At 36.6% G+C, this 20490-nt stretch overlaps 1 protein-coding gene across 5 annotated transcripts in view; it reads left to right on the top strand.

Annotated features, from left to right (window-relative positions):
- The window catches only part of MIB1 (MIB E3 ubiquitin protein ligase 1), a 78255-nt gene extending 62994 nt beyond the window's left edge, over positions 1-15261 (top strand). For 2 of the 5 annotated variants that reach the window (XM_039730134.1, XM_039730132.1), the window contains exons 18-21: positions 1110-1188; positions 2816-2929; positions 4041-4141; positions 8757-15261. In XM_039730134.1, the coding sequence (XP_039586068.1) occupies positions 1110-1188; positions 2816-2929; positions 4041-4141; positions 8757-8897 (435 nt within the window). In that variant the 3' untranslated portion in view covers positions 8898-15261. The other 3 variants (XM_039730133.1, XM_039730136.1, XM_039730135.1) reach the window with 3 other exon arrangements.
- The last annotated feature ends 5229 nt before the right edge of the window (positions 15262-20490 follow it).

Raw genomic sequence — 20490 nt, 5'->3', positions numbered from 1 at the left:
AGCTTTGTGGATAGCCTTCCTTTGATTTCTTTTGCTCAGTTAGTTTGAGAGATTGGAATATCTGGTCAATACTTCCCTTATACTTGTCTGTATAAAAACTTAGAGTAGTATCTGCAAGGCCAAGAAGTTAATTAATCAGGAGAACAGTTCTATGAAGTGGAAGAGGTGGTCCAGGCCAGTATAAATGGAATTGTATGTGGTGTCTATGATCATACTGTATATGCCCATCCCTGGCAGTGTTCAAGGCCAGGTTGGATGGGGCCCTGAGTAAACTCATCTAATAGAAGGTGTCCCTGCTCATGGCAAGGGTTGGAACTGGAGGATCTCTAAGGTCCTTTCCAACCCAAACCATTTGATGATTCTACCCTATATAGAGCTCTCACGCAAAGGGACTTGAGAAACCCTGACCCAGAATATTAAAATATTTCTGTAAAAGTACCTTTTAAGTGAATTTCTTAGTATCATAGAATGTTGGAAAGGGCCTTTAAAATCAGTAGCATGACTGACATCTAATACCATGCAATGAGCAGGGACATCTTCAACGAGATCATGTTGCTCAGAGCCCTGTCCAGCCTGACTGTGATCGTTTCCAGGGGTGGATCATCTACCACCACTCTGGGTAACCCATTCCAGTGTTTCATGACTCTTATCATAAAAAATCTTTCTTTTACCAAACTGACTTTCTTTTAGTCTAAAACTATTACTCCCTGTACTACTGCAACAGGACCAGCAAAAATATTTGTTCCCATCTTTCTTATAAGTCCCCTCTGAGTACAGAAAGGCTGTAATAACATCTTCCTGGAGACTCTCTTCTTCAGACTGATCAACCCTGATTTAAGTATCTGCAATGGAATAAAGGAGAAAAGAAAAATAAATTTATGGTGTCCTAAATGCTTCTCTTTGCCTGTCATTGTACTGAATGTGTAAAAATTGCCAGCAAATATCTGTTCTTAGGAGTTAGTGTGATAACTCATTTAAGTTTCATTTTGAGATGCTGAATTAGTTAAAAATCCTACTAGAAGGAGATTCTTGAAGCCCATGTGCCTTGCAAATTAATGTAGAGATCCAGAGATGCTCTTTGCTCATGTCTGTGTGTGTTGTCTTTACAGATTGAAGAATGTGTCGTATGTTCAGACAAAAAGGCAGCAGTGCTCTTCCAGCCTTGTGGTCATATGTGTGCCTGTGAGAGTAAGTAACTTTACAAAACCTTTTTTGGAAGTAATTGTGAAACAGAATGTTTTTTCATCAGACTGCTAAAACCATTAGCAAGTGTGTGTGTGTGTCATGTGTCCGTCTTAACAGTGACAATTTTGATTTGTAATTTGAAATCAGTAATCTGATTTCAGGTTTGATTTACTTGGTAGTCTGGTGTGATTTTCAGAATTTTGGCATTATTTGTCATGCTGATAATTGGAGGACAAAGTGGAGATTTTAAAATATTTAGAAAGCGTGTGCTCTTTTATCTGAATTATTTAACTGAGTAGGCTTTCTCACATTATAGAAGCCTACTGTAGATCATTAATACTTGGTAGTAATTAGAATTAATTTTGTTGTTTTGTTGCAGCTTTTTCAAGGCATTCAGATATGCAAATGGTGTTTTAAAAAAATATCATCAATAAATACTTAGTATGCTTCATTACTGATCTACAGATTTGCACAAGGGTTGTATTTTGCTCCAAAAGTCACATCATATATCTTTGCAAAGAGCACCAGTTATGGTTTGTTTTATCTTGTGTAATGGTAAAATAGGTAGGCAAGCCTTGAAATTTTTTGGTTTTGAGTATATGTGGATGAGAATGGAGCTATCACCTTGTCTCCAGACATTTCAGGGTTTTGTTGAAGGGTCATTTCTGTAGAGAAGATCAGTCCTTATTGATGAGGATCTACACAAGAGGGAAAGTAATCGTTCCTATGAGTAACTGCTTACTTGGACTTGCTAAAGAAGTCTGGTTTCATCCTCTGTTCTGGCTGAGGCAGCTGACATCAAACCACTCACTATAGTTAGCCTGATCTGGACTCTTTCACTGTCTGCAGTTGAAAGATGATGAGAGAAGTTTTTTTGAATCGTTTCCCAGGAAAGAAGACAACAAAAAGATTGATTACTGTGGTGAAGGATTTCAGCAGCGCAGTACATGTTTACCAAGTCTAAGCTGTAACAAGGACAGCAGAAGGTTTAACAGTTGTTGATTTTTTTCTTTCCAGATTTTTTTCTGGCCATCTTGTTCAAGCAGGATGAGAGAGTCTTCAAGTTTGTGTGTTTTGTAGGACCCACTCTCTTGATTCACAGTAACCTTGTAGCATTTATAAGACAATAACTTGCCTTTAGTTGAAAAATTACAGCCCCCTTTCTAGGATTATATCAAAAGATGTAGATTTACTCTTAAGGGTAAAGAGCTGCATCTCTTTGCCCCTGGAGCATTAGGACAGTGAGGATCCTTTGTTCTAAAGAAAAAAGCAGATAGCTGGGACATTCTTGGAAGTTCTGGTCTCAAATGTGTGATTGTCTTTTAACTTCTGTAATTCTTGTGGACTAGACATCCATATGGAGAAAGAGGAACCATTTGTTCCTCTGTTTGTTAATTTGAAATATCTTAAAAGGAGATAGAGAATAGATTTACTTTGAATCCCAAGCAGGACATTGTTTAGGTGTGATTTGCAGAAAATTATGTGAAGATAAACTCATGTAGTTCTTTGTATTATAAGTATCTGTTAAGTTATTGCTGTATAGGTACTCTGAATAAACAAACCCATGGACAGCAGAAAAGAAAAATAAAGTGGGAAGATTCAGAGTTTATTTATTTCTCTGTTCTCTCAGATTGTGCAAGCTTGATGAAGAAATGTGTACAGTGTCGGGCAGTGGTTGAGCGAAGAGTGCCTTTCATAATGTGCTGCGGAGGGAAAGGTACAGAAGATACCAGTGATGATATTTGTGAGTGACTCCAGAGCCCATACTCTTTCATGTTCCTCTGCCAACCTACTCTCATTTTCTTAAATGATCTAAATATTTCTCTCCTATCTGAAGAAAAGTTTGATGAAAACAGTGCTAACCCAGGTATCCTTTGCTGTTTGCACTACTTTCTGAATCAGCAGCAGCAACAAATGTGGTAACACCACTGGTCATTAATTACACTGGAGAGTTGCTTCTGGCATTTGGAGTAGAATCCAAAATGTGTGATGACTTGGCCACTTACTAATACCCTTAGAAGTAAAAGCTGAAGATTTTCTGTGATTGTGCAAATGAGCAAATACATATTTTTTTTAACTCTGGTACTCTGAAGTCATGGTAAGTATTTTGTATCTAGGTACAAGCAGCTTTCCTGAGAGAATGTCTAGTTTTACATCTCCTCCTTGACTAATTATTAAACTTCTTGTGACTTATTTGAGTAATTTCCATGAATTATTTGTATTTGCTCTGTGTGTGTATATTTGGTACACAGTATTTCAGTTGAATTTGAGAATTGAATATTAATATTGTCATGTTCTGAAATAGATAAATATAAAAGTAGTCATTAAAATCAGGTTTTTAATACTCACACTGGAAATTCAACACTTGACTATTTTTCTTTGATGTAGTAATATTGCTTCCCACATCAGTCAAATACAGGAATATTAATCTGAGCTTGTTCAAATTTTAAATGAACTACTTCCAAGGCACTTGGGCAATTTTGAACACCGAATGGAATCATCTCTGTAGATAAAAAAGTCATTTCAATGTGAAGGAATTTGGCTTTTTTTTCTTACATGTATGCAAAAAATATTTATGTCAGGAACTTCACTGACAAGAGTTCTGAGAACATTAAGGGACTACAAGCATCATTATTATGGAAATACTTGTCAAAGAAATGTTGCTACTAAACTCAAAGAAATTCTTTGTTGAGCTGTAATGAGGGTGTAGTGAATTTAATTAGATTATCAAAGATGGTTGACTAATATTTTTTTCAGATAATTGAAAAATTGTAGCTGTGACACTGGAAATAATTATTCCTGGTTCATTAGATTGCTGCATAATCACGTATCTTTATTTTCTTTTAATGTTACAGCAAGTGGAAACATTCCAGTTTTGCAGAAGGACAAAGACAACACTAATGTCAATGCAGATGTACAAAAGCTGCAGCAACAGTTGCAAGACATCAAGGAACAGGTAAAAGTGCTGGATAAGAATTGTAATAAACATTAAGTGCAAGAGCCACTTGATTGAAAAAGCCAATGCATCTTCTATTATTTAAAGCAAAATGACATGTTGAAGTGCCTGAGGTTTTAAACTGTAGTTAAAAGACCAATATTTTTTGTGGAATGTAGCTTGTATGTCCTCTGTGTACGGGGTTAAAAGAAAAAATCGAGTGGCCATGTTTGATAATCCATCAATTAGAGCATGTGTGTTGATGTGACTGAAAAAGGATGCTCTTCCCAGTCAGTACATTCTCTTACTGTTAAGCTGACCTGAATGTGTGGGTACAGCAGAAGCTGTTTTCACAGAACAGTGATAAAAGTAGATCGTCTTCACCATGCTGTATCTACCTTAATCTTGGCTTGTCTGTTCAGTAACTGCCTTGGCACAATAGCTGATAGTTGTCTGTCTTATGAAGGGTATAGTGAATACACTCTTCAAAAAACTGTGTGGCTGCACGGTTAAAACTTTGAAAATATTGTAGATGGAATTCAAATATTTGGAATTTAATTGTTAAGGTTTATCTTTGTAATTAGGTGTAGTGTTTGCAGATCTTTCAGCAGCAAAGGATCTGGAGGCATCTGACTACTGAATGAGGTTACTCTCTCACAACCCTGATAATGTGACTTTTTGTTTCCATGTGTGTAACACAATTGGATTCATGGATACAGGAAACTGAGGTGTTCTAGCTTGCCTTTTCCTCTAGTAGGCTTACAGCAGTCCATAATACTTCAGTGATGGCAGCATCACATCTAGCCCTGGTCATTGTTGGATTCAGCTGTCCATATGCATGAAAGCCTGGGCTAGAACATTTAGATTGCTGGTTTTAGGGCCTGTGTTTCTAAATGACTTAAACTTGAGAGCTGATGTGCTCAACTGAATGTCTGTGATAAGCTCTTCCTGTCATATGGTGACTGGGCCAGCATCCCAGTAATAGAAATTCAAAAACAGTTTCCTGTGTAGTTTTTATCTGTAAAGAACATGCAAGATGGAAAATTGTAATTTGAAAGTGCATGTCTGTCTTACCTGGAGACTCCAGATGTTACTGTCATCTCTAGTGGCTTGCATCCACTACATAGCTTCTGCTGTACTTTTTAGCATTGAATGGAAAGAATAATGTTATTCTTTTGACATTTGAAGTGACACATGCAAAAGATGCCAGATGCGTGCTTAAATGCAAGTAATCTGTTTTCTTCAGATACATTTTTTTGGGGTACTTTAGGAGTTATAGAAGATCAGAGTTCTGTTTGGATATGCTGATATTCTTATGTGTAGGCACATAAAAAGAAAACTACATTGTTACAGTTTTTCTTCTTGTTTGATGTGTTCTCAGGGGTTTTTTTGTCAGTTTTCCTTAGGTGCTATTTTATTCTCTCTGATTTTATCTAACCTTTGGGATTTTGCTAGCTAGCAGCCAGAATTGTTCAATGCCTCTGACTCGAAGGAGATGGTTCTGGTCATTCCTTGTGTGCCTCTTGGCTCGAGGCTCTTGTGTTTTCTTCAGTGTCTTTTGTGCTTAGTCTTGTGACAGGGCAAGTTGTATCATACTTGTGAGTGGCAAGTCAGATTTGATTAAAATTGATCATCTTATCTTTTAAATTTGTGCTTGAAGTTAATTTAAGCCCAGCATACCACTATAATTGTGTACTATTTTGATGTGTGCTGTAACAGTTCAGTCTTTGTGTTCAATTGATATTTTTCTACTTAAAATTAATTTGTTCTCTTTCAGCAGGTATAAGCCTTTGTTTCAACCCATACCTTCAATGATAATCTAATATGTTAGTGCAGCAAGCTTTTAAAACTATTTCTGGTGCCAAGCAGAAGTGATGCTGATGTCAACAGAATCTCCCACATCTGATGACCACACCATTCTTCAGGGATTCCCTGAATGTGAACCCTTTTGACTGTAATTGCAATACCTTCACTCCATTTCATACCTAATCATCATCATCCATCTAATATCTTACGTATGTTCCTTCACCATACTTACATCACCTTCTTCTTCCTTAAAAAATAAATTTATTTTGTCGCTGTACACCTGTATATTGTTGTAAAAATTGTTTTTAATAGTGAGGAATTGATACTTAAAGCAAATGCCTTGTTAGTGACAAAAAATTATTTGAGTCGCAAACCAAATTATACTTAAGATGCAGTGGGCACTTTCCCAGAGGACTTACCTGAAGAAGTAATTCTCATATAAAACAGGCATAGTGCCTTTTTATACTGTTTGTGTTCCTTTAAAAGATGGGAGTCAGATGTTGCAGGCAGATAAAAAGTGGCATTTCATACAGAGGATGTTCTAACAGTATAGTACAAGAGCTACAGATACTTATTTTTCAGTCCTTATTTTCAGCTGCCCAGAAGGGGCATAAGGCTTGCAGTGAACTTTCTTTCACTGTGAAAATACATGTAAGATGGTGGTTAAATAAGGAATTCTCCTTCAGAGCTGGATAAAACTCAGTTACATGGGCTTGTATCCCACTGGGAAACTGCTGAACTAATTGGGAAAAGCCTGTCAGAAGAGAACTGTGTAGCAAACAGGAAGCTTGTTATTCTTCCAGCTGAGTCCTCCTGCTGTGTGAAGTAACTTAAGAAATTAAACAGCTAACATATTTTATATACTGTATTGAGCAGGAGAAATAGGACAATTTTCTGATACTGCATATCTATAAAATGAAAATGTTGGGATTTCTGTCCTTTACTAAATTAAACAGGTCAAAGTAATGGTGTTTCAACAGATTTTATTTTTTTATTATTTCTCTGTCCCTTAATGGATATTTTAATTTTTAAATGGTGGTGTAGCATTTGGAGAGAAACAGACCCTTCAGTAATTCTGATATTATATTTAGACACAAGAGGCATTAATTAGCCAAAATATAGAATAAAGGCTACACATTGGGGATTTTCCCAAAGATGAGTGTTTGCTTTGTGAAAGGTCATCACACCAGCACTGCCAGGTTATAGACACTTGTCACACAGCTGTGTATTCATTGCACTGGAAATAGCTGCTTCACTGATACCTTAAGTTTGTGAGTTACTCAAGGAAGAATACTCTAAAGGTCCCATTGATGTGTAGGGTGTGAAGATGATGACTTTTTGTGAATGCAAAAAATGAGCAAGACTGATTGACAGTCAGTCTTCTGTAAAATTTTTGGTTTGTTACAGTACTGTGGAAATTCTGGCAAATCACATCCTCCTTCAGGGCTTTTTTAAAGTATAAAATGACTTAAGGTTTTTCTTGGAAGTTTTATTTTCCTGCTAGCCCAGTATACTAGGATCCTGAAGATTAAAATAGTGATTTGGCCAGATTCCATGCCGATTTAAACTCTTAAGCAGAATATTGGCAAATTTTTTTGGTCTTCAGTTAACCTATCTACCCCTAGGAAGTAATACCTATTAATTTCCTAGAAAATGTGCTTTAGGGTTTTTCTGAATAGGGTACCTTGGTATGGATTCTCTCTTGCAATTAACAAATTGAAGTGAAGCCCCAATGATGAACACAGAAGCAAGTCACAGGTGCAAGATGGTGATAAAATTAATTTGTATTTGAAATTCGAGCCTCGTCTCATATTTCATGTTATGTATGAGATCAATATGTCAAGTATTTCATGTTATGTATGAGATCAATATTTATAATTGTTAGATATGTAATAAATTTCAGATAAGAGGACATCTTAGATTTGATTTGATCTATAGAATGGTCTTAACAATTTTCATCTGTTGAAGCATCTATTCATTTACTAACAATTGATAAACTGTTATAAATGAAATCCTAATATGGCTGCAATATGTTTATGGTGAAGGAACATGCCTTATGAAAACTTCAATTTCTGCACATGACAAAAGGTGAAGGACATTGTTCCTTAGTCATTGGTGCAAAATGAATTTTGCTGTTGAAGAACTTTGGGCATTGACTATCACTTCACGTTCAGCAATTAAAACTGATTTTAAAAGTTTGCTGTGCTGCTGTTATGAATGAAGGTTACAGATTTCATAAACTGTTCTTCATTTGAAACTTGAAGTCTTCTTTTGGTTGAAAATCCAGATAACTTCCACAAAGTTCTAAATTTTACATATCATATTGATTATGCAACATTTTTCTTCCTTCTGTGGGTGTTGAGTGCTTGATGTTTACAGGTAAGTATATGAATGGCTAGCTAGCCTGAGAAGAAATTTGTAAATCATTACCCAAGCATTGCATACATCAAGCTGTTTGTTTTGTTCCCTGGAAGATTATATGATATAAAGGATAATGTTTCTGAAGAGTGTTTCAATGTTGCAAACTTGCATAATTATATTGAAAATATTATATCAGCCTACTACTTGGGTTGCCTTAATTGAAGAAATCATATTTAGGGAAAAAACTAGGTAGTTCTTTGCGTCATCATGGAGTAGGAAAAGCCCATATATTGTAAATCCATGTGGAATAAAAATGGGATTTAAAAAACACCCCACAATTTAGCTTAGTGGCTATGGCAATTATCTGCTGTGCTTAGGATGACATATTTGTTCAGCAGTTGAGATGTTGCATATTCACTACTGCATAACTACTACCACTGACAACATAACCTGTCAAAATCTTTTCCAGACGATGTGTCCTGTCTGTTTGGACCGCCTGAAGAACATGATCTTTCTGTGTGGCCACGGGACGTGTCAGCTCTGTGGAGACCGAATGAGCGAGTGCCCCATATGCCGCAAGGCAATTGAACGGAGGATCCTTTTGTACTAAACAAGGGCTGGGGTTTTTTACTAGCTTGTGAAAGAGCAAGGACGTGGTGATGAGTTTAAACCTCTGTTAGTTTGAAAGGTAGCAAAGGGTTCTGATGAAAACATTTCTAATACTGTAGCACAGGTTTGTTACATAGTAATTGTTTAAAGACTGTGGACACGCCAAACAAAACAGTATTTGAACAGTCAGCTTGTAGCGTTACTCTTAAAAAACATCTAAGCCTGATGCTAATTTAAAGCAGTCCTTTTTTTCATTTTGTTTCTGTCTTCTTCCCCTTAAAGGGACAATCTTCTTTTGTTTTTGTTCATGTGTATCATGTATGTATCAGATGTCAAGTGATGTAAGGGAATTTTTTTTATATTGTCAGTTACTACCAAACATAAATATTTAGGTTTTTTGGGGTTTTTTTGCTTTGTGCTTTTCTAGAGAGTGACATTTCCTGTGACAGTTCTGATTCACAATGAATTTCTGTCTTGAAATACACAGTCATGAAAAATCAATACAAAATCTATATGCAGTAATAATAGATATACTATTCCCATAAGATCATGCCACAGAATGCAATGGTAGGGTAATTCTGACTTCATCATGCCCTTTGTTCTGAAGATGGGCTGTGTAGGAAACAATAAAAAGAAAAATCTGTTTTAGAAGCATTATGTTTCCAAAACTGCACTTTTAGCTAACAGGTTCAAGCTAAATAACTTCAATAGCGAGCTTCATAATTCTGCTAATTACGTGACTTTGTATGGAATTGCTTTTAGCTTGAGTGGAAAGGAGAACATTTGAGCTGTGGGTCAGTTATCCCTTTTAGATGAGTGAATTTGATCCATTGTGTAGAAACACATACATGCAGAGCCGTTTAAAAATTGTGGGTCTTTGAATTTGGAAAAAAGATTTTGCAAAATTTCCTCTTTTTTAAAGAGAGTTTTATTGTCTCCAGGCAAACAGTGTCAACAGCAAAAGACAATATTTAATATTGATTATTCATCTAAGTGGGGTGTTAGCACCAGAATTATCTGTGAGCATTACTGAATAATACTGCAAATGAAGATATTGCTGACAAAACAGTGAATTTTGTGAGCTGTGCCCAGTTCAGCTGAATTTTGGTGGAATTTTTTGTCCCTGTCATGATAAAGAGCTGTTCCTCCTGACCCCCAAAATGCTACTGTTAGAGACTGCGGACTATTAACATTTTGAAAACAAATATATCCTTTCATCCTTTTTGGTGATAGAAAATACACTGATTTAAGGATCTCTTGTAGCTAAAACGAATCTGCTTGAAAAATTAGCCGATTTTTAATTTTAATTTTAATTTAGAAATTAGATTTGTTGATTACTAAATTAATTACTAATTAATTAGTAATTAATTACAAATAAGTTAATTACTAATTAATTTAGAAATTAGCTTGCTCCTAAGTGATTGGACAGTCTTCTGAGTGCATAGTTCATGTAGCCATTGCATTGTGCAGACTTCATTTGGATGTGCTCTTGCAAAGCATTAAAGAAATCCATGCTGGAGTCACTTAGGTGCCTTACTTGCAGCTAAGATGAATTTATCATTGAATTCTCATTGCATATGTCTAAAACGTGGACAAAAGAATAGTTCAGGGAAAGATCCAAGTAAGGATAATGTTATAATTGTGGTCTTTGCAGATAAATCAATCTGTCTTCTGAAACTTATATTGATATGCCTGAACTGTGCAAATGTTGGCAAATGTCTCAGAAGACTGTTACTAATAAACTGTAAAGATAGACAAACCTTTAAGCAATAAGATTTAAACACTGAATAAAGTTTTCCAGGAAACAAGTCCAGTGATATATTGGAAAAGTGTATGTAGAGGGGCTTTTAACACCATGAGGTGTTGTAATACACAGCCTTACAATAGCCATCTTTAATCCTCATCCTGCATTCCAAATGTTCCTCATTATTTTCAGTGTTCTTTCATTGGACACAATCACAATCTGGAGTCACTATAGTAGTCTGGTTTATTTTGTGTACTAGTGGTTATCTGTTCTCAGATAATCTTCATCTGTATTCTTGACCAAATGAAGCAGGCTTCGCTTTTTTTGCTTCTTGATTCCTATTCTAAAATATCAAAATTTCAAGGTTTTGGAAAATTTTTGATGTGAGGCCTTTTTTCAGTTCAGCATTTTGGTATCTCCACTTGAACTCTGCGTGCATCTGAGTGTTCATTGCAGTTTTCATTTGGACAATATGCTCATTACTAAGGTTTTTGGTTTGGTTTTTTTGTTGTTTGGGTTTTTTTTTTGGGTGGGGGGGGAGCATGTTTTACAGCTGAACTTTCTATAGTGGGCTTCAGTTTCTTGTCAGGCTTCCGCTGGAAATACTTCTATAATAGGATGTGCCCTTTGATGATCCATTCTGAGTTTTAGCCTGTCGTGCATCAGATTTGTACCTTGATTTCCTCTGTCTCTGGCAGACATATTTTGTCCTCTTAATTCTTTAAGGGAACCTCTGCAAACTTGGCTGTGCAGATGCAGGGTGGATCTCTTCTTGATAACGCAACTCAAAACTGAAACCTCAGTATAGCAGTTTGCATTTGACTGATTCTTTGTTGCTACAACAAGGCAGAATTACTTGAAAGTATTCCAGCTTAGCATCAGTTGAATATTCAGCTGAGTTAGAACAGATCTGAGGCATCCTGGGTAGGAAACTGGATGTAAGATGTAGGTTACTGTTTAACACCCTCAGTGCTTGAATACCATCACAGTCCTATGGAAATGGAGACAGTGACTGAAGGTATTGCTGTAGGAGCAGCTTTAGTGTCCTATACTGCACTCACAGCAGAGGACTGTGACTGCATAGGAGTTTGTGATTGGACTCATTCAGCAGTGTTGTGCGCCACTTGAAACTGAACTGTGTCAGCTTGATGGTGATACAGAAAAACAACTATTTTGGTGCCAAGAAAAACAACTGAATTGGAAAAACTAGGAAAGCTAACCAAGATGCTTAAATTATTTCTATAGGTCTCTTATTGACAGGAGGAAGAGCTGTGTCTTGTCTGGAGATGGCGATACAGTTTGCCTTTCAAAAAACTTAATGAGGAAAAATGCTTGCAAGTCTGGTATCATTTGTGGAAATAAATATTTATATTCAGACACTCTTTTCATTCAGATGTAGAAGATGAGCTAGTGTTGTTGAGGATCCCAGTAAGCTCATTCACTTTTATTTTGTCTTACTTTGTGGTTATCTGTGCGCTGTGCACAGAGTGCGAATGTTTAATTGGATAGCACATTTTTGAAGGATGAGAAGTTCACTTGAAAGCCAAAGGGTATCATAACAAGTAGTAGAGTTAAGGAAATACCACTCTGCATCTGTCTTCAGTAAAATATTGAAGTCTAAATTTCACCTGAGCAAAGTGAAAATTAGAAAAATCAGTTAGGCATTTATCTCTTAATTTATTTTAAAATCGTAGGATGTAAGGGTTGTAGGGTTTGTTATGTCTATTCCCCAGCATTTAATAACAATTTTGAAATTAAATGGAATACAATATCTCCGTTTGTTACTTGAAACAAGTAACAAGACACCTAAAAATATATATTGTTCAGTGTGAGGTATGCTCAGATGTTTAAGTAAAATACTTTCTTTTCCATTCATTAAGGGACATAAACAGTCATATCACTATGCAGTGATTTAAAGTGTAAAGGCAACCTAAGAGGTTAACAGAATAAACTTAATAGTTGTAGATTGTTAACTTTTGCATAACTACCTTTGACTATTTTTTTTTCCCCTCAAAACTTGTATCATCTCTTACTGTGGCCCAAGCTTATATGGCACTTGTCAAAATCTGGGCTGCTATTGCCTACTTTCCATTTGTTGGATTACTGTGTGCATTGGGGTTTGGAGAAATCCCTTTTTCCTGAAGTGGATAATAAAAACTACACTGGTGGGATAATAAACAAGTTCCTTTGTAAATGTGAAAGTTTGATTAGAAGGTGGCGTTCTTAACTTGGACTGGGTGAGGATATAGCAGATTTGCACAAGTACTTGTGCCTTGTTAGCATAATCTTATCATTGGTATTTTAGCTTCTTTTAAAGACCTGAAGTGGTCTTTTAAAAATAATTAAGTACTTATTGTGTAGATATTTTCTAGAGATGAAGGTATGTGTAATTATCTTTAGCAGTATTAATTGCAGTTAATGTAAACATGAATTTGTTTGAAGAAGCTACTTTCAGCTAGTGATCTGAGCTTCCTCTACAAAACTAATTGTCAGAAATTTAATTTTACTCTTCCAGTAGCAGCTGGTGAACCGAAGAGCCTATCCTGTTTTTTGTGCTGCATGGGTCAAGTTTTCACTTAAAAAACCAAACCCCAACAACACTACAGTCTAACCTTTAGCAGTGCTACCTCCTTTTTTGTCAAAGTGCTGAATTCTTCTCTAGCTGTTTGATGTCTTTGGGAAAGGGTGAGGAATGCATCAGTTTTCTTTTGCTTCATCAGTTTTGTTGTCTGAATATACATTGCAGAGGTTTTTTTATTTTATAAAATGACTGTGTAAATTTAGTAAAATAGTGTGTGATTTGCCACAAAGTACATTGTATACCTGTGCATTAGTTGCTGGAATTCATACTGTTGTCTTTGTGCATTTTATACTTTGTTTGTGTTGACAAAGCTAAACTGTTGTCTGCAGAAGCTTTAGTATGTGCCATTTTTATAGCTAAGCCTGTGGTAAATACGCAAGTTCTGACTCAGGGCTTTTTAACAACTTAAACACATTCACAATATTCTTCAGCACATCTTGGAGAATACTAGAGATTTAATGACTGTACAGTGCCTTGATAGAACTATTGAATGGGCAGCAGCCATAGGGTCTTCACAAGAATGCAAGTATCTTTTCAATCCAGTTAATGATTTGACATTAATATAGTTGTAATGCCCTTGCCATGAATTTATAAACTTGTATATATTTTCTGTAAAGGAAAATTGGCAAATTTAGATATTGTTAAGCTTTCTGAAAGCTGTTTAATTGTTGCACTGGTCATGAGGATCTGAAGGGCATAATATTCAAATTTACAGAAGCAGCTTTTGTGTCAAAGACACCTGAGAAAATTTTCTGTATGTGACATTTTTAGTGTGAGGGAGAGGTCATTGTATAACATGTAAAAGTACCTGCTTTACTCTGATCTACTAAATCTTCTGTAAGTGAGAGAGAAATAACCAACAACAAATCAGTATGTTTGCATGCCATTTCATAGTTAGAAACTTTGTGTCATTTTGAGCTTCTAGGAAATAATTAATTTGTCTCAACCTTACTGTCTTTATGAATTCAATCTATTCATGTTAGAAGGCAGGTTTTACTGAATCACAACAAACCTTTTTGCTTTTGTTAAAACTTTGTATTTTCTGTAAACTGTAGATTTTGACATGACTGTTTATTGGAGAAATTTAAGGTTTCCTATGTGAATGTAGTGTATTTCTGTATGCAGATAGCATTATATAATTGCTTACGTTAAAACTGCTTAGCAAGGTCTAAGCTTTTCAAAGGAAATGCTGATGTACTGTATGGTTAGTAAAACTTGTCATATAAGATGTATACTGACTTTTTCAAGAGCTTTGATTTAAAAGTATAGTTGGACTGAATTAATACTGATTTTTTGCACACAACATTGGAAAAGGGGTGGTGGCTCATTTGTCTTCCTCCTTCTTAGTTGTAATGATGTTAGATGTCACCATGGAATTTGAAAATTGGATGCCTGAAAAAGTATTTGCAAACATGGTTACTTGTTGGCATGCAATGTTTAAAAGAGCACCAGACTTTATTGAGAAATTTTGCAGTCCAAAGTTCTTAAAAAACCTGGTTCTTTTATGATATGTTCCTGAAGAATGAATTTGTGGAAGTATCGGAAGTGCTACGTGCCTTTGAATCTCCAAGGTACTCAAACATTGTTAAAGCAGCATGGTAGAAGTTTGAAGGGTGGATTATGTTGTAACAACAGAAAGGTTGATTTAAAATTATCTCTGGATTATGTGCAAATTTTTCTGTAAATATGCAGTTCATAGTACTGTTCTACTGACCCAAGTTGCTGTTAAGTGTTTGTTAGACTCTGTGTTTACTTGTAATTGAATGGCCTTTACCGATCTGGCTATGTGAATGTGATCGTTTAAACATCTCCTGCCAGATACAGTAACTTCCATATTCTGAGACAACAGATGCTGCATCATGGTTTGTACTTTTAGGATTCAATTTAATGGATGAATTTGTAAAAAAAAAAAAAAAAAAATCTATGTAATCAACGACGACAAAACCAACCAGATTTACACGGCTTAGTGTTTTTATTTGTCCTAGTGTACAGGTGAAAAGAGGAACTGACAGAATAAAAAGTTTGTTGCTCTCTTTCTCAGTTTCTTTTCATTTTTCAAGTTTCTTCAGCCTTGGTTTATATGACAGGTCTGTATGAAAACAGATGCTTTCAAATACTTTTGAAAAAAAATTATTTTGAAATAATTTACGCAAATTGTTGAAATTCATTTGAAGTAGCCTCTTGTTCTTTGCTTTGGGATTTATGAGCTGTTCACATATTTCTCCTTACATGTTCATGGGACATGATGGAAACAGTGCTGGCATTGATTGAAGACTTCATCTCTGTGGTCTCAAGGGCTTCAGCCCCTGCTGTTCATTGTAGTGGAAGCTTCCAGTTTTGCTAGTGGTTGGTATTGATGGGTTTAGATTTTGAGAAGGCTATTTCCTACTATACAATATAAATTATTATAATAATTTTATAAGTACTATGTAATGCAATTAAGTTGTTTGTAGTGCACTTTGCTGTTGTAAGTCATTCCAGCTATCTGGAATAAATGTATATCCCCATATACAGCCATCTGTTTCTGATGGAAGTGGTGAAAGTGCATGGAGATTTCCTTTGGATTTGACACTAATTAAATGTGGAGTTCTTCATGGGTGTACTCTGTTTCATTTAGGTAGTAAAGATTAGTGGTAGTATTGGAATAAAAAACCATTAACTTTCCTTTTCACAGTTGGTTTTCTACCATAAAGAAAAGAAATATAAGTTGTCAGAAAAAAAATTGTTGAAGTTCTTGTGCTTTGTGCAGCCCTGCTCAAAGCCCTGATGTTGACATGCATTGGAAAACTTGCTTTCAAGAATGAATCATACCAACTTTTCTTGATTCTTAAGGTTTTGGCTGAAAAAAAACTTCAGGGTTTTAAATGGCTTGGTCCCGTTTCAGCAGAGTAGTATGTCCTTGCCTTCCAGGAGATAGTAAGGTAGAAGTCTTTGCAGTCTTTAGAAGTGATGCTCTGATGGATTAAAATAGTTTATATTAAAAACTGAGAACTCTGCCAACTGGCAGTGTATAAATTTTAGTCTTCAACAGTGCAAGACTTTAAGTTATGGGAAAGTCATTGCAGTATCTACTACAGTTAGAATTTATTGACACTTATGTGACTGCCCTAGAGAAGCTAATAAACCTCATTTCTAAAATTTTTAAAATACACTTATGAGACTGTAGTGACCTCTTGCAACACTAACACTGTTTCACTGAATTTTCCTTAGAAATAAATCTGTGGGAGGTAAGGAGACAAACTTAACTCTGAGCTGGTTTCCCCACTAACGTGTCTGCATCCTAAAATGTGTGAGTATTTCTCCCACAAGGGGTCAGTAGCACCCTCCATTTGGCACCACTTTTTATTACTTATAAGCAGAAAGCAAACAAGGGATAAGGATAATGATGATTGCATTAATATGTGGGTGGACCAGACCTAACTTGTCTCCTTCTTCAAGCAGGCTAAGTATAATTAGGTTATTTGCTGACTTCAGTAAGCACCATATTCTATCCTCTGACTCTCATGTGACATGAACATTGCTACTATTGATTAGGGCAAAGTTCCAGTGGAGTGTTTGCCTTTAGCTCTAGTTGAAAGTATTCATTTAGTCAAGCTTTTTTTCAAAAGCATGCAGTTGGAGCAGATAAACTGTATGAAAGAGCTTGTCCAGCAGGCAGGGGAAAAGAATTCTTGTATGAGAGCCCCACATATTCTTAATGATAACCGCAGTCTCCCTAGATGGCTAGAGCTGATTAATATTTTCCACTCTATAGTAACACAGCTTATAGTTAAATATGCTTTGAAGCCTATCAAGCTGCTCAGTGGAAGGAATGTCCAGCTTCTCAAGGCTTCCCTGAGTATGCAAGTTACTTGAAGGCCAGAAGTTTGAAGTTGAAGTAACTCATAATCTTTCTCCCAAGAGGCTGAACAGACCAGAGAGCTATTCCTTCAACAAAAGTTTCCATCCCCTGTAGCAAAGTCATGTTTCACAAATAGGAATCTTGAGATGCTCAATGTCATTCAGGAACAGGTTCTTATGTGTGTTGAATTTAACAAGGGACCTTCCTTACCTTTGTGTTTGCAACTCTTATGTTATTCTGTCACATCTCTTGTGAGGTTTGTATTTCATGTCCTCAGTGCTTCTGTCCCTGCTACTAAAATCCTCCATTTCAATTCTTTCTTTGTCTATTTTTGACAGCAGAACAAACAGTCCCTTCCTTCTTGCTATATCCCTTCTGAGTATCCTAATTTTTATTTTACACTTAAGGTTGGCATAAGCGTAGTGAAGCCCTGTCCTTGTAGCAGAACAGACAGTCCCTTCCTTCTTGCTATAACCCTTCTGAGTATCCTAATGTTTTATTTTACACTTAAGGTTGGCATAAGCGTAGTGAAGCCCTGTCCTTGTGTCCCTAACTCCATGTGAAATTCTGTATTGACAGGAAGAATTATTGAATTTGGTCTGGGCATAATTTCACATTAATTTATTGACATCTGTTATTTCTCCCCATTGGTGGCATAAGAAAAAAAAAAATTGTCTACCACCTGAGGAAAGGATAGGGCCACTTCTGATCTCAACCATATGAGGAAATTCAGAAACCAAGTAAATGTTTCAAGGTTGTTTGGCTTCGGTGATGTCTTTTTGTCCTATAGGCCACCTGTAATTTTCGTTCTTACTGTATCCTGGGTTCGATTTTTGGTGGCAGCCTAAGGGTTTATTTTCCAAGAAACTTAAAAGCAACTAGGAGAGAAGCTTCCATCTAGAGTGTCTTGTGCACTTATGTTGCCTGGAGGAAGTTCAGCAGGCAACATAAGTGCACAAGCAGGAAGCTTGCAAAGAGAAGGGGTCTGGTTTTGGACTTGCCTCCATAAATAATTAGGGAAAGAATTACATCTCTTTGAATAAAGTAAATCTGAAACAACGTTCCAAATATTTCTTTTCTGCTAAGATTTCATAATCCCTACTGTGTATATACTTTACAGTTGTAAGGTAGCATGAGGTTCTGTATGAAAGCTATATAAACTAAATGCCAATTATATAGCATTCATTTCCCAATGGCCTTAAATTGTTGGCTTTGAAATACAATACTATTATTCCTTCTCTTTTTTTTTCTGTGATGACACCTGTAAAATAAAGATTACTTCTGGTCTATCCAGATGAGGCGGCTTTTCCTAACACAGAACCCTAGTTAAGCTGTTTGTGGTACAGCCATACAACATGTTCAAGTTTTTTGTCTTTTTCTGATTTATAGCACATGGCACTTAAAGCACCTAATTTAGATTTATATTGGGTTTTGGTCAAGTGATTCTGATTCTGTGTAAAGCTGAGGAAGTCTTCATATTGTTGTCCTCTGAAATTGCATTCTCCCACCATTTCATGTAGAGGATATAGAGCCTGGAAGCACCATACTTTTTTGTTGAGATAGAAAAGTGTGCTAGAGTAAGGGTATAGGGAAACTTAAAGCTAAAATACAGTCATAGACCTAGTTCTTTTGAGAAACTCAGATGGCAAATTTGACAGAGAGAGAAGTGGTCTACTAAATTTGAGTTTTAAATTCCTCTGTACCCTCTCTGGAGAGCCTGTAACATGGATGTCCTGCATGTCCCACCACCCTGGATAGGTCCCTCCACACCAAATCTCCCTGGAGGAATATGTCTGATAATTATAATGAAACTATTCCACCCATGGAGAAGGAAGGCATGGGAGTTACAAGCCAGTCCCTGGTGCAAAAGCTGTGGATTCGCTGTTTTATTTAACACAGCTCTCTTCCCACACTGCACACTGAGAATGTAAAGGAGTAAGTGATCTTGACTTGGATTTTCTGTGTGCTGTGGCTGTCTGCACCCAGGCAGGAGCATAAAGGAGCTGCTGCAAATGAGCTGCTCAGTAATGAGTTGTGTGAGGTGCTTGCCCTGCAGCAGGCAGAAGTTGGGAGCCACTTACACTTTTAAAGTGCTGCAGCCAAGTAGGCTTGAGTGGGCCAAGCCCTCTGGGCATCTACTTATCCTGAGCTGACATTACTTTATTGGTAAGTGGCATGGGAATGAAATAGATTTGAAAAGCATATCTTCATTACCAAGATTGGGATACCAGACATTTAATTTCAGGCTTTATCTGCTGTGCTGAATCAAATGGTGACACCAAGATTTGTCAAGCAGTTGTTGAGCACTCCAGGTTAGTCACTGGCTTTTGTAGGAGTTTCTCAACTTTGAGGACATAGTCAAATAGTCCTCAGGAAAGGAAAGAAACCCAACTAGCTAGCAAGAGTGTTTCAGAAGTAAGTTTTGGGTTTTTTTTTTTTTTTGTTGGTTGGGTTTTTGTTTTGGGGGGGTTTTTTTTTTTTTTTTTTTTTTTTTGTTTTGTTTTTTTTTGGGTTTTTGGGGGTTTTTTTTTTGGTTTTTTGGGTTTGTGGGTTTTTTTGGTTTTTTTTTGTTCTCACCCTCTACTGGATGGCGACTGTGCCTGGTTTTTCATTTTTCTTGCCAATTTTCATTTAGCCAGAAATGCTGCCATAACCACTACTTGACATCTGGACTTGCCAAAATCAAACTTATATCCTATATGTCTGTTCCAGCTATTCCTGACCATCATATGACCTCTCCCCAGAACAACCTTCCAAGGGTGTGATTGTGTGTTTGTAGGGTTATAGGAGAGCTAGGGTTATCCTCTGTGGCTTTCCAGGACAAGGAAAGGAATTAAATGTTGATTTGGTCTGATCTTTTTCTTTCTGACCATCTTCAGTTATCAAATGTTGAGATGCCCTTTTTTCATGTGGCATTTAATTTTGAGAGGAAATCAATGAGGGCATAATTGCTGTGCTTGGATTTCTTGGATTTGGTCTGTCCTTTCCTACAAAAATTAGGCCTGTTGGCCTAAGATTGGTTGTTTTATGAAGTACAGATTTAAACACTAAGCTAGCCAGCACTGCTCATAGGAATATTGATAGAGATGGGCTGGAGCTGGCAGGTTTTTCTAGGGAAGATAAGGAAGGGCTTAGCACATCCTAGGTTAAGCTCCTCCCTGTCACAGCTGAATGCTAAATGCTGTGTGACCTGCAGTGTCTGAAGGGTAGAAAGAGATTAAGGCATCTTCATGGCACAGTGCTGTGTCCATAGGAGCTAGCAGTGAGGGAAGTGCAATCTATCCACGATAACATAATATTTTTCATGAGTTGGTACATCTGGCTTTTGTGGGAGGGTAGGTAGCCTGAGGTGAGGTCAGTAGGTACCCTAGGGAACCTGGAGACAGAGCGTTGGGTGGTGCTTGGTACTCGTAGCCCAGAACTCCAGA

The sequence above is a fragment of the Passer montanus genome, unplaced genomic scaffold, assembly GCF_014805655.1.
Source record: "Passer montanus isolate IOZ18808 unplaced genomic scaffold, ASM1480565v1 scaffold70, whole genome shotgun sequence".
NCBI classification, from domain to species: domain Eukaryota; kingdom Metazoa; phylum Chordata; class Aves; order Passeriformes; family Passeridae; genus Passer; species Passer montanus.
This window is presented reverse-complemented; position numbering and strand designations above follow the sequence as displayed.